General features: G+C 44.9%; 1 protein-coding gene across 2 annotated transcripts in view; it reads right to left on the bottom strand.

Annotated features, from left to right (window-relative positions):
• The window catches only part of znrf3 (zinc and ring finger 3), a 71,488-nt gene that overhangs the window by 29,596 nt on the left and 15,124 nt on the right, over positions 1–26,768 (bottom strand). For both annotated transcript variants that reach the window (XM_044330615.1, XM_044330625.1), the window contains exon 2: positions 3,291–3,413. In XM_044330615.1, coding sequence (XP_044186550.1) covers positions 3,291–3,413 — 123 coding nt within the window. The remainder of the gene's footprint in view (positions 1–3,290; positions 3,414–26,768) is intronic.

Genomic DNA, 26,768 nt, shown 5'->3' with positions numbered 1-26,768 from the left:
GAGGAAATGACAACCGAGAATATGTTATTGACTGCAATAAATAGTTCAAATTGAGAATGGATACATGCGTGCGGAGGTGTGAGCGTGATTTACAACATCTACAAACACCTCAGAGAAAACAAGAGACTTGATAAGCTCTAACTAAAAACTACTTGCGTGTGTGTGTGTTCTGCTAGCGCTGGGACACCTTTCAGTGTCACCGAACCGCTTCAAACACTGTCTCAAACACATTTAATTAGCTACAGTATGAAGCGATATGCTCTTGGCTTTTCTTGCTGTTGGGGGGGAGGGCTACTGCTCCTGGCACACGGAGGTCAGAGGTTTACCAGTCCTGCAGCTCTCACAGGAACCAGACAGGAAGTGCAGGAAAAAACTGTGTACATATATATGACACGCCAGCACTTTTGTGAGGGTTTGCTCGTGGACTTCAGAGGCCCGGCACGACTGCCCCTCTTTTCCTCCTCTTCCTCTACTGCTGATATTGGCTGATGTCAGAGCGTCTCTGCAACAGTGAGAAATCCTTAAGTCGCTCAGCTGGATAATTTAGTAAGAGCTAAAAATCACATTGGTTTAATATTGACAGCAGCATCAGCAGCATATAAGGAACTGTGCGGGATTTCTTTTAAGTCGAGTAAGGAATAAAGATTAAAAGAGAAAAAAACGAAACTACACAAACTATGCAAAGACCTGCAGAACCTAGACAGTGAATGCATCAGCCAATTAGGACCGGACACTTAAAATAAAAGCAAACGCCATCCTTGTGTGCAGCCGACTTTAAATAGAGGAGAGAACGCCGCTTCGTACACGTTGACCAGCTCCTAAGCACAGCGGGGGGGGAGGGGGGGGGGGGGTCCTTGTGTTCCCAGACACTTTATATTTAGACATGGATTAGAGTAAACAGCGTGTTTTCCCTGCAATTCCGTTTTGTGCATTCACTGGGATTTTTTTTGGTAATTGAATGGAATCTAAATTGACCAGACAAGACCCCGACACTGTTGGTGGCAAAGTGGTAGCAAAGTGGAGTGGGCTCTTGGGTTCAGACAGGGGCCAGTCGGGTAGGGCGAGTGGGGGGAGGTGTGTGGGGTTGCCACGCATGAGGCCAGACCAGGCGGGGTGAGTGTGTGTGTGTGTGTAAAAGAGTGGGCATAGTATCCGGACTGGGGCTGGGCACGGTGGCCTGGCTGGCTGGGCAGAGTAAGCAGACTGGCAGGGGGTAAACACTGCGCTGTCTGGCCTGGCAAAAAGCGGCGGTGCCAACGCAAAGCACCCAGCTGTGTTCGGGCCCCGGGGCGAGGGTCTGTCAAGATGCAACAATGGGCTTTCCCTCCTCTAATTATAGTCCTGGCTGAATAAACACAGAGGAACTAGAGTGGTGTAGAGGTTAGGGGAGGCTGGCTGGAGGCCAAAAGGTCACAGGGCAAGGTTCCTGCCATCCTCACTACACTGTCCCTTAGTGAAGCACCAAACTCAGAATGTATAAAAATGGCCTGCTCATTAGCGCTCTGCTTTGACTGGTTCCACTGGGCGGAAGGTGTGGGTTTTCTGGTACTCCGGGCGCCCTTGTGGCTCAGTTGGCTAAGGCACATGCCCTGTACCCAAAACATTCTGGGTCTGAATGTCCACCCTGTGTTTTCCATCTTTCCTGTTTTTAATTTGTTCCATAAAGCCTTAATCTCAACAACAATTAAACAAAAGACAAGCCGGTATTGAATCGCTGCCCTTTTGACTTAGCATCCTATCTGATGTTACATACCTGTAGCTAGCCACAAGAGACCAGGTATCAGTATGCTTACAGTATTAAAAACATCCCCTACTTACCATTAAAATCATCATTTTTTTTTATAGGCTGAAACCCTGTCAGTCTTACCGTCCTACAGGCATACCGTTCTCATGACAGGCATTCAGTTCCCATGACAATTATAGTGGTGGTAAATAGCAACTACTTTTGTAAACCAGTTATAGTTTCCTTGGTTTCCCTCTGGAACTGTTAAACACCCCTCAAACATGGATGCATTACCCGTGTGAAGGCCGTTTACTAGTGAGCGAAGCCGCCGCTGAGATGGATATATTCTTAGCTGCAGTCGAAGAGAGAGAGAGAGAGAGAGAGAGAGAGAGAGAGAGAGAGAGAGAGAGAGAGAGAGTGTGTGTGTGAGCGCCGAACATTAGGTCAGTTTTCAGGTCTCACTATAAGCATCTGTTAGGTAGCGGCAGCAGCAGCCGTCACCGGAGAAAGTGCACCATTAGCATGTCTATATGGTACAAGGGCTCCTTAAATTATGAATGGCTGCTCTCTTTCTGTCAGCGGGCATGCACAGGATAAATGAGACTATAGCCAGAAACACCCCCCCCATCCCCCCCCCCACTCCCCCCACCCCTCCATCCCCCATCCTCTGGGGAATGTTGGTACATTCCATTAAGAGGAACACTTAATTAAAGCATGATAAAATACCACTCGGAGACTCCAGAGGGGTCTGGGCACTGGAGGAGGGAGGGGGGGGGGGGGGTGATGAGAGACAAGGGAGGGATTCAGTTCAACCTTCATTCTTCCAGCAATGGGGAAGTCAAAAAAGGAAAATAAAACAAAATCATCCCTCTGTGAATTGTCTGCGTGACTACAAAAAGATCAAAAAGATAAAATTCTTAAAAGGTTTTTAATTAAGTGGGAGAAAGAATTTGCTTTAACTTGACTGTAGCAAAGGGGGGACCGGGGCCGTCTATATATATAAAAACACAAAACAACGCAGAGCCGTCTGCACATTTCTGCTCCGTCGCTCCCAGGAGCCAAAAAATTTCTCAAGCTCCAAACATTCAATACACACCTGATAGCCATTTCTGTTTATTTTGATCTGTAGCCTTGAGACTTTCAAGATTCTGTTTGCATGCAAAAAGTAATCCAATTCTCATCCTTTTAACGTCCAAAGATGTGAAGTTTGGCTGTAGATAGCAGATATAAAAAAAAAAACAAAACAAAAAACACTAAATTCTGGGTGTTCTGGGTCTGGAAGTCTGAGTATTTTTACCCTGAATATGGCCGTATAACAAATATGCAGCGAATGAAGCAGTAATCCAGTCATCTGAAGTCCAGTATTAATACCACAAATATGTTTTTCAACTGAGGCAATTAATCACAATAAGGTGTCAAAAATAACTCGAGTCCAACTACAATATATTTATAACAAAGATGATGTTTTCAGAGCTGTGTTGCTACATTAGTATTCTTTCTGCCTCACACACACACACACACACACACACACACACCACAAAAAGGTTAACATCACTGATATATTTACCTTTCCCAGTACGGTGAGACAACTGGGGTCCAGCTCTGGTTGCTCCAGTTTCACCACTCCGACCCAGCCGTACTCATATAGGTCCTCCTCATCGTTATTGTTACATAATCCCAAAGGATGCATCTGGAAAGAACAGATAGAAAGAGAAATTAGTATTCGCATCAAAACAACAGAGTTAACAGGTAACTTCAAAAGGCGATGATGGGTAGCCTTGTCATGAACCCTTCGGTATAACATCGCCGATACAACAAGTAAAAAGGATAATAAGTCACATGCACACATGGCAAGTTGTATCTCCAGTTCCTTATCTCCATGACAACATGAAACGCTGCCCCACACGATGTGTCAAAGTTTGAGGGTCCCGGCATCAACGGCTTATAGATTTGCTCCAGGCGGCTGGAGAACTGGACTAATCTCTCCTGGATAACCCCCGTTGTTTGAAGGAGTGCAACAATTTATAATCCACTTGTCACCTATTTTCCATTATGAAACATAAGAGCTTAAGAGCATTACGTGTCTCTGAAGTATTCACCGTGTGCGGCGAAATCGTGAAAGATCTAAAACACGGGAGTACGGTATTCTACCTGACCCCCTCGAAGAACAGCGGTTGTATTTCTATTTAAAAGGTGCTTCTACTCTTACTGCTGCAAATGATCAACGTTTCTGCAGATTCTACTGTGCGTATGTGCACAACGACCGGAGACTTTTCATCTTCTCTCGCTAAAATTATGAAAATGGATGCTGATGTTTCCCATGCAGTGTGCTCAGTGTCTATCAGACTATTTTAAGTTGTCCTCTCATTACACTCAAGGCCACTAAATTGGCCCAGTTCTCTCTGCCAAAAAAGCTCTGCAGAGCCAGCTCCTAGACGATGTCTTTAGAGAAGATTAAAGCTAAAGGATGGCAGACATCACAAACACTGACTCACTCCCTGGGCCCAAAAAGAAAAGAAGTTGGCAGCCTCCTTAATTGCAAACTAACAAAAGCATTTATCTTAAAGTATTTATCTCAAAGCGCTTCCGTTACTTTACTTGAATTATCTTGACTGTGGGAAGATGATGAAGAAGGCTAGAAGACTCGCCAAGTGTCAGACAACTTGTAACAGAATGAGATTTTTTTTTTTTTCAAAAAACCTGAATCTGTATCACACGTTTTGACATCAAGAGACGGCTAGAGGCCGGTTATCTGACCGTCAATCTTGCGGATGTGCTAGTATGCACTCCCAAGAGGTGTCTGTATCGTGAGGGAAGTTAGCAGATAACCCTAACAATCACAGCGCACAAACACACGAAACCAAAAGCAAAAGGCGGAGGAGAACAGCTGTCAGCCAGTCACTTTGAATGGAATAATATACTTTAAAGCTCTGATGAAACAAGCTTGGATTAAAACTGTAACCAAGTGGTGGCCCAAAAAAATCCTGGATCCATTCCCCGTCCTGGCAACGGAGCAAAGACAAGTTTCTGTATTAGCATTAGAACTGGGCCAAACTGACCTGCAGGCCACTTATCCTATTAACCCAATGACCACAGCAACCCAATCAGCCAGCATTGTGGCGCCGAGCCCTTGGCCACTCTGGCCCTGGGGCCACTGCTGATGATGACCCAAGATACCCTTCTCCCTCTGGTGACCCCTGACCTTTGAACCCCACTTTATCACGTTGGGAGCAGGTTAGTCGTGCAGCAGGCCAATTGAAGAGATATTCAGCTGGCGCCTAGTCACTTCAGTGCCACAAGGGGCGAGGGGTCAAGCCCCTGACCTGAAGGGGTTTTTTGGGGAGGACTTAGCTAAGAGTAAGGGGGTCAAATGCAAATCAGGCGGACTATGGAAGAGTCATAGGGAAGGAATGTGGACAACGTGTGCCGCTCTAGAGCTCCGCAGCGTAGCGTTTCTGCCTTAAGGGACGAAAGCTGACTGAAATCTTCACACTATCGGCTCTAACTGTGAAGAGCGAGGCAGGCTGGAACAGCAGATGTCGATTTGGAGAAATCACAAGCCTTTAAGGTAACCACGCTGGAGGAACATTTGAAACCGAAGACACATACACTTTCTCTTGAAACGGATTCTGAAAAGATCATTCATCCTTGAATCCTCCTCCTCAGGCCTCCCACACACACACACACACACACACACACACACACAGAGACAGACAAATGTTAGTATGACAAAAGATTAGGCTCCAATGTACAATCACAATCCTCGTCCTTCGAATCAAAACGGCTCATTCTCACAACAGAGTTCAGAAAACCAAAGAGGAGGTCATCATGAAGGAAGGCTACTCTGTCTCAAAATACCTTTTTTTCACAAATCCACAGGATGCAGTCGTCTTGTCCGCCCGGATTTCATAGATTCACTATGCATTTTCTGAAAGCTGCTTTTCTACAGCGTTTAATCTGTTTCAAATCCCACACACACAAAAACCAGCCGTGTTCACCTGATGCGAGTGCACAAAACAGAACGGGAGGGTAGCCCCGTACTCACGGGACCGCATTTGTGCACACGGAGCAGAAACGCTCTCTCGCAAGGATGCTTTTCCTGCTCCCGGATACTGCTCCGTGTGTGCTCGCATCACGTGCACGTACCTGCTTTTTATGTGCGCTGGGTTTTGCAACTAATTAAAACGCCATACTTTTCCTCTATTGAGCATACGTGTGCGGAGAGCTACTGAGCCCCCGGATGACTGTTTTGGAAGGTAGATATTAGCCTAGGGGGCTGGCAGGAGCAGGGAGACTGCACAGGTATACATTACATACACATTTGGTATGATAATTTCAGAGTGTGTTCTCCCTCTCAGCCTTTGGAGGACGCCAAAATTGAAGGGGAAAGAAAAATATAAAAAGAGCGTAACCTCGTCAGGTTTCCATTCGAGCTGCATATCCCGACATGCCGTTCCCACTTAATATCATTCTACAAGCTGACAAATTCTCCTGCGCATACCGTACACATCCCAGTCAACTAAGGTAACGTTTTGAATTTGATGTAACATACAGTATCTTATGAGGATGTTGTTGGGGAGGAAGCAGAGCGAGTCAGTGTAGGAGGGGATCTAAAGAGAGGCCTAATCTGTCTCTCTGTCTCAGTCAATCTAAAGGAGGACCAGGAAGTGGAGCGCTGCTTGCTGTGTGATTATGACCTTTCTCTCCTGCTTGTCTAACAAGATGGCAGTGGGGAGCCCCGCCTGTGCCCCTGGGTCCTGAACACTGGGCCATTGTGCAGGGGGCTGTTGCACTCCAAATGGGGCAGTGTTGTTGTTGTGGACCATGTTGTTATTTTAGAGGCTGGCCATTGCACCATTATCTCCACCGCAGGGATTTTTTTTTTTTTTTTCTTTTTTGTCAGATCTTGACGTAGGCGTTGATGGATGTGGGGATGGGGAGCAAAAGGAAAAGGAGCTCGGTTTGGATGAGAGACGAGGCGATTTAGTGAAGTGGGTCACAGCTACCGGGCCGCGCACACAAAAGAGTAACGAGCACATATGCAAACATGCCTTCCCGCGCGCACACGCACGCACACACACACACACACACAGACAATATGACAGAGACTGTCGCCTCTCTTGTTCCAACTAGCTAGCTTTCCCCGCTAGGCCCCCAAATCACACAAGCTCAGCCCACTGGAAACACCCGGTTGCTCCACTTAGCTCTGCTCCTCTATACCCAGTGTTTTGGGTGAAGGGCATCCGGCGCCCCCCAAAGTACCACAAGGGGGCGGCTCTTGTTCTGCCCTGCCTTTTTTCCTGCCCCTGGGGGGGAGGGAGGGGGTGAGGGTGGTGGAGGGGAGGCAGCCTTTCACATGAATATCCCATTACACAGGCCACACTCTCAATGAAATCCTGGCGGGGATTTGAACTCCACCTGTCACTCACGAGCTGGCCACACCCCCCTGCCAACCCTTTCTGCAAAACCACCTGTAGAGAAAGTTCTTGCTCACATGGTGATGCTTTTTTTTTAAAGCCAATACATCTCAGTGCACAATGCTGTGATATTGTCTTTTTAGTACAATGACATTGATTATAATATATCGGTTCATAGTGTGGTTTTGTGTTATTAAACAGTGCCTCAATCTTAATTTAAAAGCTGGTTGTCATATTTATAAAAGCTTCCACTTCCTCTATTATTATCTAGGAATGTTTGTATTTTATATATTTGCCAAATTTCTTTACATAGTTGCCTGTTTTCACATGCTCACATTCAGCTACGAGAAAAAAAACATAAATCACAAAACCTTCTTCCAACTCTCTGGTCTCACTCTGGTCTTTTATGGTCCTCTTCTCCACCAATAAGTGACCTGAGAGTAGGGTAATGGGATCAAAACGGGGCCCTACTTCTAAAAAGCTCCCAACACTCCCCCCCAACCCCCCCCCCCAAGGCTCTCAAAGGACATCAAAATGCAAGTCACACCATCCAACGCCATTCTTCTCCGTCTGTCTGTGACACAATTCGCCGAGCCTTTGATCATACAACGACCACTTCTGGCCCCCTCCTCCTCCTCCTCCTCCTCCTCCTGCCGCACCCCCCTTTTCCTCTCTCCCTCTAAATTATTGGTGGCCCCCGGTTACAGCCCCCCCCCCCCCACACACACACCATAACCCCTCATCCCTCCCACACCTCCAAAACAAGTCACCCTCCCTTGCCCTCATCATGCTATGTCGTCCTTGCATGAAAGAGCTCGTCTTTTTTTCCTCTGCACAGCTGTGTATGTGTATGAATTCTATCCTCACTTGCACTTCCACTTCAAAAAAAAAAAATTAATAATCAGCAAATTTGTTTTCCCGCTTTACTGGACTTTTGAAAAAAATCCCTTTGAAATCCTCATAACCACTCCAAATGTCTGTATTTGCAAATGAAACATCCCCCAGGGCTAAAAAAAAAAAAAAAAAAAAAGCTTTCTTTGTGACAAAGCAGAAATTTCAAAAAGATTTCTCTCCTCACTTGCATTTAGCACCAGCAGCTAGTAAAACCTTGTGAACTTCAGAAAAAAAAAATGATGCTTGTAGGGTGGCAAAAAAATCTAAAAAAATTCTAAAAAGGAGTTGCTGAATTGCATGTCTATTTAAAGTTATGCACTTGCTGAAACATGGCGCTTAATGTGCTGTGCATTACAACAAGGCATCCTTCGCTATAACACACCAGGAGCTCACAACATCAAAGGCAAGTAGGCGGATTGGAAAAAAGGAGAATGATCCCTGAGCTAAAAGTGATCTATACAGGATGCAGATATAGACGCCGGGCATGTACGTCCTTGAATCATCAACTCTCAAAAAAAATCTGTTTTTAGAAAATCTCAGGCATCAATATTTTTACCCAGAACCCTGTTCCAACACTTCTCGCCATGGCATTCAGGTCACGCTGAGGATGAGTTTTCCTGTCGTAACAATCAAAGCTGCCTCGTTGTCTGAAGCGTGTGCCAAGCCAAGGACAAATTTTTACAAGATGTTCTTTGTGAGGCCGGCTAAATGATTAACTGGACGAGATCTGTTGTTCATGGATTTCTTTTTAGAAATTCTGGAAGAAGAGCTGGCACCTATTTCACACGCACACACAAAAACCTAGAGGAAGAAAAACCCGGGCACGGCGCCAGTCCTCACACCCACCTGCTTCCCCGGCGTCGCGCATGTGTTTACGTGTCTCACTGTTTGAGCGCAGGCGTGTGTGGAGGCCGGTCTGTAGCCTGAAACGCATCATGGGTGACCGAAGGGGGTAACTCAGTGGCATCTCTCACTGCACTGACCGTCCGTTCTCCGTGAACTCATTCACCCCCAGCGATGAAGCATCCCGCCCACCGCCTCCCGGGCCTTTAATTCAGCCCGACCCCTCCGACCTCCTCCGACACCCCCTCCTCCCCACCGACAGTTTCCCCCTCCCCAGCACTATGCTTCGACCTCCCTCTCTATGGGGGGGGGGGGAGCATTGTCAACTTCCTGGAATAACACACAAGCCTTTGCCAACTGAGGATGGCGGGCGGTTGTGTTGAGGGATGTGGGCATGGGTATGGTCCGAGGGGGGGGGGGGGGGGGGGGTATGTCTGATCACAGCCCGCGAACCGAGTCTCCTCTGGGTTCTGCGGTGTCCTTTCGGAGTCTCATGACCGAGGCGCGACTCTCGGAGCTGAAAGATGACAGCGAGAGCTTTTTCAGGCCAGGATGGAGTAGTGTGTGCAACAGGATGTTCATGACTAGACACTAACAAGCACACACACACACAAAATACACCCATTGCACCATCCTGAGCCACATAGTACCTCTGCAGACACTCACACACCATCTAGCAGTGTCAACTTAAAGAGGTACTGCACACTTAAACATGTAAACTAAAATTATATGACTGTACCGTGATGAAACACATCAGCGCTGGTGTTGATATTGACATGATAAGTTTGTAAAAAAAAAATCGGCATTTCCTGGCTTGAAAATGGCTCAACATGTTTTGTTTTAATTGTAAAAATCAGCCCTGAACCTTGCAAGGCCAATGCTGACAGAGTTGATTGTTTGGGGCTTATCTACGTCATGAAATACCTCCAGCGTCACACACACACTACTTAGTCACAAGGCCACGCCCCCCCCCCCCTTACAGTCATTGCCCTGCTACATATTTTAAATATGCTGGGAGGGAGGGAGGGAGCAGAATTTGGGTGTGTGGTTACTCTTTAATCTCTAGTCTTTAAATCAAGCCAAATTAACTCTTGCGAACACAGCATGACAAATAATATCACAGTAACGTTCAATAAAAGTCCAACATATTCATGAGCAACTGAATGTTTTGCAGCTCTCTGACTGCTACGAATGACACAACAGCTCCGAACAAATGCAAACATTAACTGTTTTGTGTATGATTAATCTGCCGTTGTCTTTTATCAGTTAATCTATAGTTTAGTCTGTAAAATTGTCAAAAAAAGTAGTAAGAAATGTCCGTCACGTTCAAGTTCATCAAGTTCAAAGAGCCCGAGGTGACATCTTCACACTGCTTCTTTCGTCTTAACAAGTGTCATAAACACACACACACACACACACACACATATATATATATATATAAATAAAACAACAAAGAACTGCAAATTCTCACATTTGAAAAGCTGGAGCCAGTTAATGTTCAACATTTATGCTTGATAAATGACTTTGAACGATGGATCGATCACTAATTTCTTCATCTTTTAAGGAAAACAATCACCTCAGGGGTGATGCGTGTTTTGTTTACAAAACCAACTCAGCAATTATCATTAGCGCTCGCCTCATGATGCACTATAACAATAAAAACACAAGCCGATATAGCTTCACAATATTTTCATGTCTGTCTTAAAACAATAATTCAGGTGCTTGAATGAACACTGAAACAGCTTTTTCTTGGAGCTGTAATCATCTCCTCTGTTCATACTGACCATCAGGAGGTTCACTCCTCATGTCCTTTCAATGTAAGTGATGGGGGACAAAATCCACAGTCCTGCTTGAGTGCAAAAAATGTATTTAAAAGTTTATCTGAAGCTAATATGAAGCTTCAGCTGTCGAAATGGATCAAATCAAGTGGATATATTTCAAAGTTACTGTCTTTCTAGTGTCTAATTTGCAGTTTTTGTTACAATGATGCCCACTCGATTTTACTAACTTTGACTGCTGAAGCATCAAATTAGCATTAGAAAAACTTTTAAGTACATTTCTGTACAAAATGACAACTGTGGATTTTGTCCCCCCCAGGAGGGATGATCACCTGGTGACCAGCTGACTATTAGTTTAAGACAGACTTGGAAAAACTGTGAACCTATCCTTTAAATCATACGCAATATCACAATACCCCTGCAGTGTAAATAATAACATTTTATGCAAACCAGCACATAACGACACTCCATTTTATGCAACATCCAGCAAAACAAGCTGAATAAAACTGTTGGCCAAAACACACAAACTAGCAAAATGTCAACACCATGTTAGCACCAGCTCCTCCACCAGCCACCCTCCCTGACAGCAAACTGCGGTGCGGTCAGGACGCAGTCAACTTCACCCCCCCCCCCCCCCCCCCCGTGCCCAGCAGGGCAGACATGGGAGCATGCTTTAACCCCACCCCCCACAACCTTCCTTCTTCTGCAAATTGCACAAACGCCTTCCATTAGTAATAAACACAAATAATACTAGCACATGCTCTTCAGACCTCTAGTAAATATATAGAAAAAGAAGAAGGTGAGGCTGTTTGCTTGGAGCTTGAATGAGCTCAAAAAAGTGGCATCCTAATTTAAAATATGTGAGAAGAAAAAGTACTGTCACGCAGACACACACACATGCTAATGAACGCTCGGTTGCACAATCTACGAGATAGCCTCACCAGCTGCCACATACATGCAGCGATATCTCATCTACAAAATCTGCTAACTCGCCCCCGGTAACAACACGCCTGCTGAAAGAAACTCATCAGATTTAAAGAAGCACAAAAAAAACAAGAGAATGATCACTCCGCAAGGTGTGATTTTCATTCATAACTGCGTGTTTGCGTGTTATGATATAAGTACATATTTTTGCAAGAAGTGAGTAGCGAGTCGCCATTGATTGACAGTCATAAGTCAAAAGGTCAAATTTTCCCAAAGTCTTGTGGCCATCTGTTCATGTGGAATGCCTCCTCTTCCATCTAGCTTTCATCCCTCCCCGTCTCCTCTGTTTCATTATCTCACCTTCCCCGCTGGAAGACGAGTTGTCTGAACCCTGAAGAGCTAAAAGGCATCATGCCTGAAGGACAAGAGGAAGGAAATCAAAAAAGGGCCTTTAATCCAGAATGATGACCCAAAATAAAATCACCGAAGCAGAGAAGGAACGGGGAGACTCTCTCTCTCTCTCTCTCTCTCTCTCTCTCTCTAGCAAAGTCATTTTAGTTCAGGCTCTGTGAGGTTAAGCTTCTGGTACCCGTTGGGATGTGTGTGTGTTTAACAGACACTCCTATAAACCTTGCCAGGAGGATTAACAGCGTGTGTCCTTGGCTGCTCAGGTCAGGGTTACCACCAGACTCAAGACATGACAAGTATGGCTTTTCTTTTGTCCGTTTGTTGACAAAAATGAGCCCGAAAAGGTTTTAAAGTGACTTCAGGCCAAATTATTACGCAAATATTGTATGTATATAATAATCTTGTTTATGGAATTAAACTTGTTTAGGAGGAAAGAAATAGAATAAATATTTCTTTTATTTCTATATATAGAAATCTGTGAGAAAGAAAATTCTGCACGTCCCCTGAACTTTCTGTCCAGGGGGGATGTTTCTCTAAGTTGTTCTATCAATTTTCTAAACTAAAAACAATGTCAGTAGAGACATGGGATGTATTTTCCTAGTCAATAACATGTCTTCAAGGGTTTATTCGTTCAGTTACTATCACAACATGTCGGATAATCTCCAATCAAAACAACACATCTTCTGAGTTTTCTTATCCTCGCGCAGAGGTTCAATGTCGGACAGCACACGGGAGGGGTGGGGGGGTGGGGTGGGGGGGGAGAGAAAGGAGCACAAGAAAGGAGCAGGAGTTTTGAATTGCAGCCTTCTATGTATAGCACACACAAATAGACTCACAAACTTACATACACACGACATACATACATACACACACACACACACACATACACACACCTCCCCTCTCACTCTCTCTCTCTCTCTCGGTCAGTCTTTGCCCCTCTCGGTCGCTCTCTGCCCCTCTTTCCCAGCACTAGAAATAACTTCAAAGGGGGCTGGTAGCCTTGAGGAGAGAGAGAGGGAACAGGATCCAGTTACAGCGGAGCAGCTGGGAGGGCCCTACAGGTGGGGCCCCCGACACTCCTCCTCCTGTAACATTATCAGTGTAAAGGGATCCCTCTGCTTCTCCTCTCAAATAATGAAGACTTCCTCTCTTTTGTCTTCCCCGTTGGGACTAAAGGAACAATTAGCCGAGCTAGCCTGGGCATCCATCTTTTATTTTGGCGGTCTAAAATCAAAGAAAAGGAGGAGTGTGAAAAAGAAGAAAAAAAAAAGTTGGGGACTGAAGACAAAAGTTTATGAAAGTCAGCTTTACTCTTGGCACTGTTTTTTTTTTTTTTTTTTTTTTCTTCTTATGTCAAGGGCGTGCGAAGCGAGCTAGCTCGGTGATGTGAGCCACAGTGCAGGCATCATCTGTTCATACCCCCCCACCCCCACCTCAAACCAAGCCCCCCCCCCCACCCCCACCGGTCGCTGTCCCCTCCTTAACCTCCTCTGAAAATCACCTCCGCGCCATCTTCATAGCAACGGGCAAAGCAAACAAGTGTCATGGTTTCAGTGCGAGCAGGGGACGCTGGCAGAGGACACCTAATATCATGTAAATGTCCTGATATGTAGCACAAGGCTCCGGGGTTGACAGCTTTAACACTGAGCAGGACGCCGAGCTTGTGACTCTATTAACTCTATGCGAGTGCATCCCGAAACCGTCAATGGCGTGTGTGTGTGTGTGTGTGTGAATGTGTGTGTGTGTGTGTGTGTGTGTGTGTACGCACACTCAAAAAAAAAAAAAAAAAAAAAAAGTCTCCCTGGTGTCACTTTCAGCTCTTCAGTCTTTAAAACCCAGAGTGACACGAACAAAGGACGGGCCGACAAAAGTACAGGGGTCAACATTGGGCTGGATGCCACCATTTTGGAAAGAGAAGGGTGGGGGTGGGGGGGAGTGGAAACAACTGCACCCCTCTTCCCCTGAAGAGATCACAGAATCTATGCGCGAAGATAAAAGTAACAACAGCGAGCCAACATATTGTCTCCATGCGCGTGAGGGCCGCTGCCCTTATGAGGACAATTACAAAAAGTAGGTGAACACGCGCATAAATTATTTGTCAGCATCAAGGTGCCACAGAGAATTAATTAGCATGACTAAACAATGCAAACAAGCAATGGGAAACGGGGCTCGTTAATAAACTCTTCTACACAGCGCACAACTGCAGAGTAGCACTTGCAAGTACACGTGTTTTTCTACCCAACATTTCTCACAAGATTCTCAAAGTTCTTGATCAGCTAATTGATTCATCCTTTAGACTATAAAATGATAGTGAATGATGCTCATCGCGGGTTATGACTGCTCTAGGTGATGTCATGATTGGCATGTTTTGTCCGAGCAACAGTCCAAAAATCCAAAAGATATCAAATTTACAATGATGCAAAACAGAAAAATACAGCAAATCTCCACATTTCAGAAACTGAAAGCAGCACACGTTTGGCACGTTGGCCTGATAAATGATTCGAAATGCATGATCGATTAGCCAAAACTGTTGTTCTTTTTCTGTCCGTCGACTAATTGTTTTATCAACTAATCATTTCAGCGCTACCCCATTAGTCAAACGGCTTTAACTTTCTGCAGGTTAAGTTTCCAAACCACATTCAGCTTTGATGCGGTTAGAGATTCCGCTCGCTGCCAGCACTGCCCCAAATATCACTGGCATCCCCCGCTCCGGCCCGCTCCTCTGCAACCCTCACCATAAAACAAAAGTCAATGTCACTACTTAATGAGCTATGATTAATGCTGCTGCAGAACGGCTGGTGAGCCCGGGGTGGGGGGAGGAGGAGGAGGGAGGTTGCGCATACCTGGCGCAGTCAGTCCACTCTGTATGTGTATGTGTGTGTGTGTGTGTGTGTGTGTGTGTGTGTGTGTGTGTGTGTGTGAGAAGGCTGAGGGGTTGAGCTAAAAGTGGACCGAGGGGAGGATTGCAGTCATCAACACCTAGGCTCTGACTGGCCTTTGAAGTTACGCGGCGTCTTTGATGGCCCCGGCCATGGAGGAATGCTGCTCACCCTCCCTCCCCGCCCATAAAGCCCCCGGAGTTGTGGAATGCGGCGCAAGCTGCTGCTGCTGCTGCTGCTGCTGCTCGGCCCGCTGGAATGGGATTAGAGTATAGGCCCATATTGCCCTTCCTCCTCCTACCCCCCCACCTCCCCCCCTCTCCCACCCTGCCCTTTGTGGTGGACAACATGGCGGCAACCTTGCCCAGTCCCCCAATGTTTGGGCCAATGGTGAGAAGAAGAAGAGGAGGATACAGTATGTTCCCAAGTTGCGTTTTCCCTTAGACTCTCCTCTCTAATTCAGTCTGTTTTTTATAAATGAAGCATGAACACTCAAACTGTTTCATTCAGACAAGACACTTCAGCAGCTTCATTCACTGATTTACACTTTCTCATCAAGAAAACATAAAAACATCTGATTTCATCTGATTAATAGTTTAGTCAGAAAATTGCGCTAGGTGACTTCTTCACATGTTTTGTTACATCTGACCAACTCACCACAGCCCCAAGATATTCAGTTCACTATAACATAAGACAAAGTAAAGCAGCACTTTTTTTTTTTGCATTTTTGCTTAAACATAAAAAAAAAATATTATTGAGCAATCCTCAGAATCATTGCAATAACAATGTTGATGTTGAATGCAATGATTTGAAGTGTTCCGGTGGTTTGTATTACACCACAGTGAGTCTACACATGTAAAACCTTTTTCTTTTTGTTTGTTTTTAAATCACAATTTGAAAAAAGTATCATTAACACAAACAACAGGTGTTATGAACACATCATCATGATTCCACTAAGTCCATCATTTCCAGCTTTTTTTTTTTTTCCTCTCTCATCACGGTGACTTTTCACCCACAACAAAAAAAAAACTGATTTCAGTGTGGTCGGTCTTCATTTGAAATTTTCAGTATTTGGATTTGCGGTATGAGGGGAGCGGTGGCAGAGGTGGCCTGCGGAGATCAAACACGTCCGAGGCAAGCAGCTGGCCCATTATCAAAAGCTGCACCACCTAAACCTTGATGCTTTGAGTAATAGATTAAGGGAATGGCAAACACTAGATGACCAAAGCCACATGCTAAATATGCACAGTAACCCAGGCATATCAAAGCTGCAATATGAAAGCGACTGTGGACTCTCACACACACACACACACATATATATATATATATATATATATATATATATATATAAAAATAAATTCATGTGTGTGAGTATTGTGTGTTACAGCAGGAGATGAGTGTTGTAATCCAGCCGCTCCTCAGAGAAGAGACAGACAGGGCTTTCTGCAAAGGTCAGGTTCATTTTGTCCACACACACACACACACACACACACACACTTAATGTAGTGAATGACCTTCCACACAACAACTACACAAACAAGCCATTTTGGCCATGCATGCCGACGTCTGTCAGGGCTTGGTTACACAAGGCTCAGCTAACCAGAGCACTGGCCAACGCTGCACACAGTGTGTTTGCTGAGGATTGTAGCTCCCTGCCAGTGAGAGTGAGAGGAATGTGAACAGGACTTACAGTACATGCACATGTTCACACACTTAAAACGAATGTGTGCACAGACGGTGAGTTTCATATGGTAAGAGCTACTCCCCCCCCCCCCCACCTTCCTCTTTACCTCTGCTTTCCCCCTGGCCACAGTGTTTAGGGAGGGAAGGAGGGAGGGAGGGAGGGCAAGGTGGAGAGGCAGCCAGCATTAGCACTGGTTTCAGGTTTCAGACGCCTCTGACTTGTTTTCTTTAGGAAACACTTACTGGGGCTCCAACTACACCAGAGGAAGTGCTCACCTACATCACTTCCGGGTCGGATGGCTAGGGTCACGCTGCACTCGGGGGCTCCATTAAACCACATGTGGAATGCGTTTAGTGTCACCAGCAATTAACCTCATGAGTTAGTTTCAAATGTACCGACCTTTAAAGAAAACATGGAGTAATAAGGGTGAGGGGGGGGGGTTTGCGAGATTGATTTTCTCTTGTGAAAACTGGCACACGTAGAATCAGCCCCTGACACATTCCCAGGTCTTTTCTTGGCTCGCTTGTGTCTTTTTTTTTTTTTTTTTTTTTTTCCTGCCACCCCTCTTTTTCTTTCACTTGCTCTCTTGTGTCTGAATGGCTGTACGATCACCTTTCATGACAACCTGGAGGGGGGGGGGGGAAACAGGAGGAAAGCTTGATGGAGGAGCTCAAGGCCCTCCAAGGAGCTAATGATATTCCAGAGGAAATGAGAATGTGAATAAACAAAGCCAGGGCCATTTCCAGGAATAATGCAAGAAACATGGATTGGGGTGGACTAGGGGGACAGGATGGAGTGAGGGGAGCCATCATGCAACTTCCTACTTATATTCCTTCAGGGAAGACCTTGAATGGCAAGAACAGGAGCACCGGAAGCTATTTGGATGTTCTCCAAACCGCCAATAGTCTCCAGTCTTCTAATTGTTGTAGCTTTAAGGATAATATACAAGCTTTTCACACTGACACAATGCAAATACATACATGCTTGCAAGTTTTTAGAGCCCAACTGATAAATCTGCATAGCCAGTACTTTCAGTCGATATTTGTACTGATATATATGATGGCCAATAAGTAATTAGAAATGCCTGAACTATGTTTGAGGTAATTACAAAAAGAATGAAATAGTTTGTCTATTAAAGCGCACTGACAAATGTATTTTTTAACCAAAAACAGCTCCCGCTCACAGACATCTCCCATACATATGCTGGTTACAATTCTTCAATAATGAAATATAATGGATCCTTATCAAAATTTTTGTTATGTGTTCATGTTAAAAATTGAATATCAGTTGATATACTGTTATCAGATTTAAAAAAAAAAAAAAAAAACTCTCAAACATCAATGTCAGTATCAGCCAAATCAAAACTCCAATATCATCAGGCTCTACTACAGATAAACACTAGTTCTGAAACAATTAGTCAATTATTGGATCAATAGAAAATGAATCAAGAGCGATTCTGATAAACAATCAATCGTTTGAGTCCTTCATAAAGCAATAAAATCTGTTCCAGCTTCTCAAATGTGAGGAATATTCGGTTATTTATCATTGTTCATTGAACATCTTTGAGTTCGGACAGGTAGTTGGACAATACAAGATCTCTGAAGATTTGACTCTGCGATTAAACAACTAAATGGTTAATTGACCAGAGATACATTAGATACATTAATGAATACTTAAGATCATTATTTGCTGTTTTAATGAAGAGACAATGTAAAATAATTGCAGAATAAGCATCAAGCAAACCTTTCTATTTTGACCGCAAAGTCAATTAAACTTTGGACAATAGTCAATGCAAGCCTTCAAAAAAAATGTAAACATCATCGACATAATGTGAGATACTTCAATCGATGAAAACACTGTTCATCTAAAAGTTTCCATTTAAGGCACTTATTAAAATATTCTTTAAAATTCTGGGAGGTCTGAGACACAAGCTAGGCTAAAAGGCACCAGGATGGACCAGTGGGCAGGTTTATCCCACCTCTGAACATGAAAGCAGTAGCCATCTCTGCATGTGTTTTCGGAGCCTCTCCCTGCGCTTATTCTGGCTAGTGATCAGGTTATACAAGTCCCTCTTTTCAGAGCTACACCGTAATACCGATATCCCCAAAGAGGGAAAAAAAAAAAAAAAGAGAGAAGGAGGAGGTAGAGAAGAAGAAGGGGGGGAAAAATCCTATCTGAGAGATTAACTCGCAGCACCCAACCGAGCCAGTGCTGGGTTCACTGGCTCACTCAGTCCTATCTTACCCACTAGTCTCTTGTTCTAAAGCAAAGCATGTCTTTGATACTCGACTAGAAGGAATCTGGAGGCGTTACAGGTTTCTTTTGTGCTTTGCGCTGCACAGAGAGTCTGTGTGTGTGTGTGCCAAGGCTGGGATTTCTTTTCTTTACCCCCCCCCCCCCCTCCACCCTCCACCCCCTTTCTTTTTCTCCCTCGTCCCTTTGCCTTCATCTCTTGCGCCCCTTCCCCCATCCCAAACACTAAATCAGTGAATCATAAACCTTTTCTCTCTTTTTTTTGGAGGTGGGGGGGGGGGGGGTGGGGGGGGTTGGGGGTCGCCATCACAAACTGCTTGCTGTCCAAAAGCTCAAACTCTTCCTGTGAAAGTTTCCAATCTGCTGTAATTAGGGATCAAAGTGACCATATTTGGGTGGGGACTGAAGGTGATGACCGCTTCAGAGTTTGGAGGGTGGATAAGGGGTGGGATTTTGGACAGAGGAGGAGGAGGGGAGGGAGGGGGGGGGGGGGGGGGGTAGTTGGGGGTGTGTGTGGGTGAGGTTTGACTCCCCTTGGAGATTTTCTTAAACCCATTACATCAGCTTTTTTCTGCTTCATGGGCTCCAAGTCCGGGGCTTTTGTGAGGGTAGAAAATGACCTAAATTGACATTCAGAGTGGTTGTGGTTGGTTAATTGTGGCCAGGCATTTTTGGCATAAATAAAACAAGATTCAAGAGGCCTTCTTTAAGCCTTTTGCAAATTCTGCGTCTTTGTAAGCACGGCCTCCAATGAATGTAAAGTGGTCATACCCAAAAATCACGTGAGCTTTGTCAAATATGCTCAAACCTTGCAGATCAAACGCGGGAGGGGGGGCAGCTCTATCAGAACGATTCTGAGTAGCGATAAGAAGAGCACGATATCAAAGTGAGAAAACGCTCAGCATAAACACCCACGCTGTGATCAGGCTTTTGAATAAAAAAAAAAAGCTCTACAGTTCTCACCGACTGTGCAGTACATACCATCTCTGCTTTCCGAATGACCAAAGTATCAGACTGTTTCAGCTTTGATTAGCCACAAAGAGGCTGTCAAAGTGGTGCATCCACATGCTGTGGCTCCCTTTCACTTGATAGCACATGTTTTTCTATAGATATGATAGCAGAAGTTGATTTCGGTCAAAACAAGCTCTTTTGAAAAAAGAAAAAAAAAAAAAAAAAAAAAGGGGGGGGGGGGGGGGGCAGAATCAAGAGAAAAGTGTGAAATAAGAAATGATGCAGCAGTCCTGCTAAGCTCTACCCACACATTCTAATCAAAGGCTTCACAATGGTTGGCCTAAAAAAACATAAAAGAAAAAAAGGAGAAATTCAAAAGAGGCCACTTGCTGGTGCCGGGCAAACTGATCAGCAGCACATACACTGTCAAAAGCTAGTGGGAATGTCAAAAGCACCACTGATCTCTCTCTTTCTCCCCTAATGTGATCAAACAGGGGTTCATTCCTCGGAGGAGGTCAAAGAAAGAAAGAGAGGGAGAGAAAGTGAATGGGAGCTTTGGTGCGCCATAGGAAGCCGGCCACCAGCAGCACAACCAAGCAGTGAGCACAAAACAACATGCTGTCTCTCAAGCTTTCCTCCAGTCCCACGGCAAGGGGGAAAAAGAAGAAGAAGAAGAGTGGACCGAGGAGGAAAGAGTGGCTGGGCAAACAGTGAGGGGTAAGGGCTCAAAAGGGGCCTGGTTGCCCGGGTGAGGGGGACCCGCTGCTCCAACAATGTCCACATCAAGCGTCCGGCTACGGGCCAGGCCCCGCAGAGGTGTGCTCCCAGTGCGCTTGGAGGTCAGTGGCATGGACAAAAGGGAAAAGGAACAACCCTACCCTGGCAGAGCAGCTGGGCTCAGGACATAGAGGCTTAGGACTTGAGAAGAGGTGTGTGTACAAGTGTGTGTGTGTGTTTGGAGGATGATGAGGGGGGGTAAATGATAGAGAGAGCAAGCACAGGATGGAGTATGCTTTGAAACACATCAAAAAAATGTTCCCTGAATCATCAATAGAATTGCAAAATCGGTGGAGACGCTGGTCGTGAAAGTAGTTTTTCCCCCTCACTGTAAATTCAAAGTTTTCTTTTCATGAAATCTTCAATGGTTCACAACAGAAATACAAATCTTGCACATGGTTCTAAATACTTCACAGCCCATGAGTCTTAGTCACCATCACTATGGAGAGGAAGTCAGTCACAGGTACAAAGAACAAAGAATTCAGAACATCTCATCATTGCAATTGGGAACAAAACACTACACCAACAAAACTGACCCGTAATCCTACAGTAAACCGATTGAAATTGCAGAGTGTTTCTACAAAGCGTAATCTTTAACTTCTGATCACCGTTAGCCACATACACAACAGAATTTTAAGCTCAGTGATCAGATGTTTAGTGTACATTAGGGGTCATAGTTGACTTTTTTTTTCCTCTTCCTATTAAGCAAGGCTTGTACTTTTTTGGATTTTTTTTTTTTTTAAATCAAAGAACTGCATGTTTTCTAATACAGCTCATCTTTTGTGTTGATCATTCAACCAGGAAACTTTATTTCCCCATCAAAGCCTTGGAAGTGCTCCAACTGCAAGTCATCTAACACTGCCTATGCAGACTGTTACTTCCAAAATCTTGGATGCTCAACATAACTTCACCTTCATTACAACTCTAAAGAAGAAATACTCAGAAAGTTTTTTTTTTTTTTTTTGCAATTTAGGTTGCCATAACGATCCAGCCACACCTCCTTCTGGCTGCTTGAAAAACAGTGTGCTCACAAACCCACACACACACACTCACACACACTCACTCACTGTCCCTCCACACACACACACACACACACACACACACACCAATAAAAGGGGGGTGGGGCTGCTGCGGCGGTGATCGGACAAACACTGTTCTTGGAACTCTGCCGAGCGAGGCTATTGTGCAGGCGAGCGGTAAAGAGACAGAGAGAAAGGTTTGGGAGGGGTGGGGGGGTGGCGTTGAGGTTGCTTCAATGGCTGGCTCCATCAGTGGGTGGAGATAAAAGGCAGCAAAGGTGCTGGGCCAAGTTGAGGCCTGGCTGAGGTGGGGAGGGAAAAATGGTTTGGAGGAAGGACTTGCAGACTCGCAGTGGCAGGTGTGAGCAGGTGAGGCGGGTCAGAGAGGAACATCTAGTTTAGCCAATCTCTTATCAAATATCTTTCCTTCTTACTCCGTTTTATTAACAAGAGTACTGAACAGTACTGTAAGCAGTTATTTATTTATTTATTTTACCATATATTTGAAATAATTTGGGTTTAAACTCAAGACACGTGCTTTAAAACCTCAACTGTCTGCATGGCTAAATAACATTAAAGAATATGTGGGTTTTTTTTTTTGTAATTTGGGTGAACTGACCCTTTAACTGTGAACTCTTTCTTTTCCTGAAAAAAAAAAAAAGAAGTAAATGTTATCTTGCATGCCTGTATCCTTTTACCAGTCACCTCAGGGCCACATGGGCTGAAGGTCTGGGTGTGGATCCATGTCACCCGGCCATTCAATCCCCCTCATCTCCTACTCCGTCAACCCACACCACACCGCCTGAGGACATGGGCTGTGGATTTCATACATTCCACTGTGGGTGGGGGGAAACACTTCAGATTCTCTGCTTAAGTGCTTTTGATTTGAAGGATTTCATGAGATTTTGCAAAGCCGCCTCTGAGAAAATTGAACTTTTTTTTTAAAAAAAAAAAAAAAAAAAGGAAAACATGTAAAATAACATACCCCCCAAACACCATGAAAACAAGTTATTTAGGGCAGGGGGGGCGTGTAAACCACCCTGTAAATATTACCACAACATCAGCGGCAATTACAAGGAGAGAAAGTGGCATAAACTAGACTGTCATGCCTTCGTCACTCCACCCTGTGCAAAGCCTCTACAAAAATGAATGTTTGCGCCTTGGGCAACAGAAAAATTCCCTTTCTTGCTGTAGGAGCAAAATAAATAGTCTACATGAGGGCAAGGGGAGAGAAAAGTAAATTTTAATTGGTGTGGAAATAATTCCATTACCATATAGCTCCCTATAAAAGGCTGATTTGTTCTTTTGATCGCCCCAGTGAGTGTTTATGAAGTCACTGTGGGATCAGCCCGGGCCCAGGGGCAAGGCCAGCCACCAGAATTCCTCCGAACATTTGTTTAGCAGCAGGCCGAGTGCAGAGCGGTGCACAAACGCGGTATTGTTCCTCCCGTTCTCACTGGTCGCGCTGCCAGAGGTAGGAGCTGACTGGGCCGGAGAGAGAGAGAAGGAGAAGAGGGGAAGGAGAAGTTGTGGGGTTTGAGGGAATAAGCAGACCCTGGGGATAACCCGCCCCTGAAGAGTTAAACATCAAACCTGCTTTACACACACACACACACACACACACACAAGCACTTCCTGCCGTCAGCGTTACCGGGCCCGCTTTGAAAAAAAGGTAATGGCCAACTTCTAAAAGATCAGGTCGTTTCACAGTCGAGAGGGCTGTTCCATCGCTGAGTGGTCAGAGCTTCCCCCCCCCCCCCCCCCCCCTCCCCTCCTCCCCTCCTCTACACTCCTCGGCAACGTTGTGGCTTATAAATTATACAATCAAAGCCAACAAGTTCCTCCCACATCCATGCCTTTGTATGGGGATATTTGGAAGAGATTTATCTGCCCAAGAGTTCATGACTCTAGTGTTATAAACCCCTAGGGATCCATGTTATTTGATTTGTTTTTTATTAGAAACAAGGAACCACTTAGCTGGCTGTAACCTCTGGGGCATTTGGCTCCACATCTAAGAGGATTGCAGGTTGGAAGCCCTTTTTTTCTGAAAAGGGACAGCAATGGCAAATACTGCCTCTAGAGATGAAAAACAAGCTGGCAAAACTGTGCAAAGTTACTGTAATGTAACTGTAATGTCTGGAAGCCAAAAACGTTGGGTGAGAAGGAATTTGCAGATTTGGCAAATTGTACGGTGATAAATATTAACCGTTCAATGTAGCAGATTCACCATCTCCTGAGAGAGACTCCCATTCAAAAAAAAAAAAAAGAAAAAAAAAAAAATCATGGCTTTGAGCTGATTTATACCGCAGTGTGATTATGTGATTTATTTTTAAAATCCAGTCTGCTAGAGCAGTTACTTTGAGGTTCCACCTCCATGTTTGTGTTGAACAGTGAGGCGATTGTCAAAGCTAGACTTTGTCTCTTTTGATAGGCAATACAGACCCTTTTCAAACTCTTAATCACCGTGATGAAAATATTAAAAAAAAGAACAGAGAGGGACGAAGGGGTCAGGGAAGGAAGGTCTGTCTGTCGCTGCTTCAACCAAAGCACCTCACCATGACACCTTGAAGACGAATACCTCAATTCTGAGGATCGGAAGATGATGAATGCTAAAAGAGGACGAGTGCATATTCAAATAGCTGGCAAGTCTGGCCTATTTTTTGCATATGAAATTCCATTGCAACTAAGGGTCAGGACCTCTGGGTCCTTAAGGAAAGAATGTGTGACTTGAAATTGAAGACCAAAGGGGCTGCTTGCATCCCCTGGCCTCCCAGCTGGGGAGGACAGCATAAGCATCAAAGAGGCCCTGTGAATCTTCAGAGGGTCGATCGGGATAAACTCGGAGGGCATGTGAAGGGTCTCAGAGAGAGTTACCGCTGATCGTGCATCGCGTGTGGAAGCCCCCCCCCCCCGTCTTCTCCGTCTACAGCTTCTCCGTATTTCGTGAATTATTCAAAATAACATGAAAAGACCACACTAGCCTCAGCCATTAGAGTCCCCAGGGCGTGCTGTTAGCATGTTAAAGCGTGAGTCACACAGTCCAGTGAGCAGTGCGTTTACCTCACGTTTGTCTTGGCCAGCTGTGCGGTGCTGTATTAGTGCAGCGCGAAGAATGATGAAACCTGTTGTGACAGCCACGGCGGCTACTTCTCCTCTGTAATGCCCTCCTGTACTGTAGTAGGTGAGCGGTGAGAGAGCTTTTTGACACTTGAAGGCAACATCTGCATGCTATGTCTGATCTCCAAAACCAACATAGTGGCCTATAGACAGGAATCAATGCTGTCTTGTCACAAATTATCATCCCTCTACTCGTCAGTTTTTAAAAATCTATGCAGAATTAATGCCTAAACAAATCTTCACAAAGTTGCAGTGTTAAAGACTGTTGTAGTAAATCTTCCTAACATGCATCTACAAAGGCTTTAGTCAGGATGTGGTTTTTGAAATAAAACTGCCATTGCGGTACTTTGTGATGAATTGCACTGACCATTTTCATGTATGACATGTGCAAAAAGCACAATCATTAGATATTTGCAACATTTTTTTCCTGCATGTGATGGATATCTCCCTGAAACAACAAGTGACACTGACAAACAGCGACATGATTGGCTAATATAGTGTTGTTAGCGGCTATGTATGGCAGGTCTGAAGCTGTTGAGTAAAAATCATAATCTCTGTCATCAATATTGAGCAATGCTCAAAGTTCAAATTCACAGAGAAGCCAACATCTGAACAGAATGATTATATCCATCTAAACCTAGAACCACGTCAAAACATTGAAAACACAGGTGGGAGGATACAGGCTCGGGTTGGCGCTGCGGGCCCTTGGCTTTCAGCTAAACCCGTGTGTGTGTGTGTGAGTGAGTGTACCTGGCATGTCACAATAACAAGCGCTGGTCATAGGCAGAGAACAGAGTGTCTTTTGTAGGGAGAACCAGGACAACCAGCATCCCCCTGTTGGGCTCCTGCCCCTATGAGAGAGCTGAAGTGTCCCGACCTCCAGCACCTAGTCTGCCAGCCAGCCAGGGCCTGGCCCGGAGAAGCCTGTCATCACTACCACAGAGGCCTCTATTCATCCCCCCAAAGACAAAGCCAAAAGTGTACAGCAGCCATCCAAGGCATCCCAAGCATCCAGATATCCACCAGCGATATCATTTTAGGCTTTTGTGAGCCCGTGCTTTGGTTTCCCCGCCGTTCTCAACCCACCATCCATGCTCTCCATTCCTTCCACGTCCAGGATTTATCCGCTTTGCGGTGCAAGGAACTCACATGCAACGCACATCCTTGGTGCACAGCGACCACACAATGGAATCGACTGGTAATTAGCGACATCATTTTCAACATTTTTTTGACCAAAAATCCATGAAAGCCTTTAAATTTTCGTAAAAAACACCTGGTGTCAGGTATGTTGTTGATGGATGCACATGAGGTGATGCTTCTTACATGTCCTGCAGCAGTAACAGCTGTTTCTGTGGGATAACCAGATGAACAACTGGAATGCTTTCAATGTGAAAAAACATGCACGGGTTTTCATTTTTCAACAATATCTTTCCTCCCAGCTGTGGAAAAATGTTTTTCTTTAAGAAATCTTTGCTCTCTCATTGGTTGGGTGTGTCTGGGTGAAGACCGATACGTTCGCAAAACCGAAATCCTACACAGCAATGACATATGTAGAAAAACAAAGTGTTGCCATCAACACACGATGGAACTCATTTTGCACGATTAAACACAGATTTTAACCTTCAGTTCCTAAGCTCTCAAGGATTTATTCAAACAGGACACACATGGTACCAAAAAACTTTGCAACACAACATTTCACACACAACGTTCAACATAACATTTTGCTTTGTTTAGGCGGCGTTAAACGTAACTTGAAGTTGAAAAGCACTACCGGTGTAACTGAAAAGTTGAAGAAAAGAGCAGCGGCTATAAAGAAATTCAACCTCATCAACGACAAATCTTAAGAAAGAGACATGTTTCTGCCATCAGTGTTTGACTGGTGAGATATGTAGTGCAGAAACACCATTTATGTTACTTTTGTATTAAGAATAAGGAGAGAAAAAAAAAAAAAGGCACGTGTTCACATTGCTCACTCCCGTGTCAGACCCTTCTGGTCTGGCCGTCCTCTGGCCACACTGGACCCCTGAACTCAGTGGTGAAATCTCCACCTGCTGATAGCATCAGCTGCCCCCCCCCCTCCCCTCCCCTCCCCTCCCCTCCC

Source organism: Thunnus albacares, chromosome 2, assembly GCF_914725855.1.
Source record: "Thunnus albacares chromosome 2, fThuAlb1.1, whole genome shotgun sequence".
Lineage (NCBI taxonomy): Eukaryota > Metazoa > Chordata > Actinopteri > Scombriformes > Scombridae > Thunnus > Thunnus albacares.
This window is presented reverse-complemented; position numbering and strand designations above follow the sequence as displayed.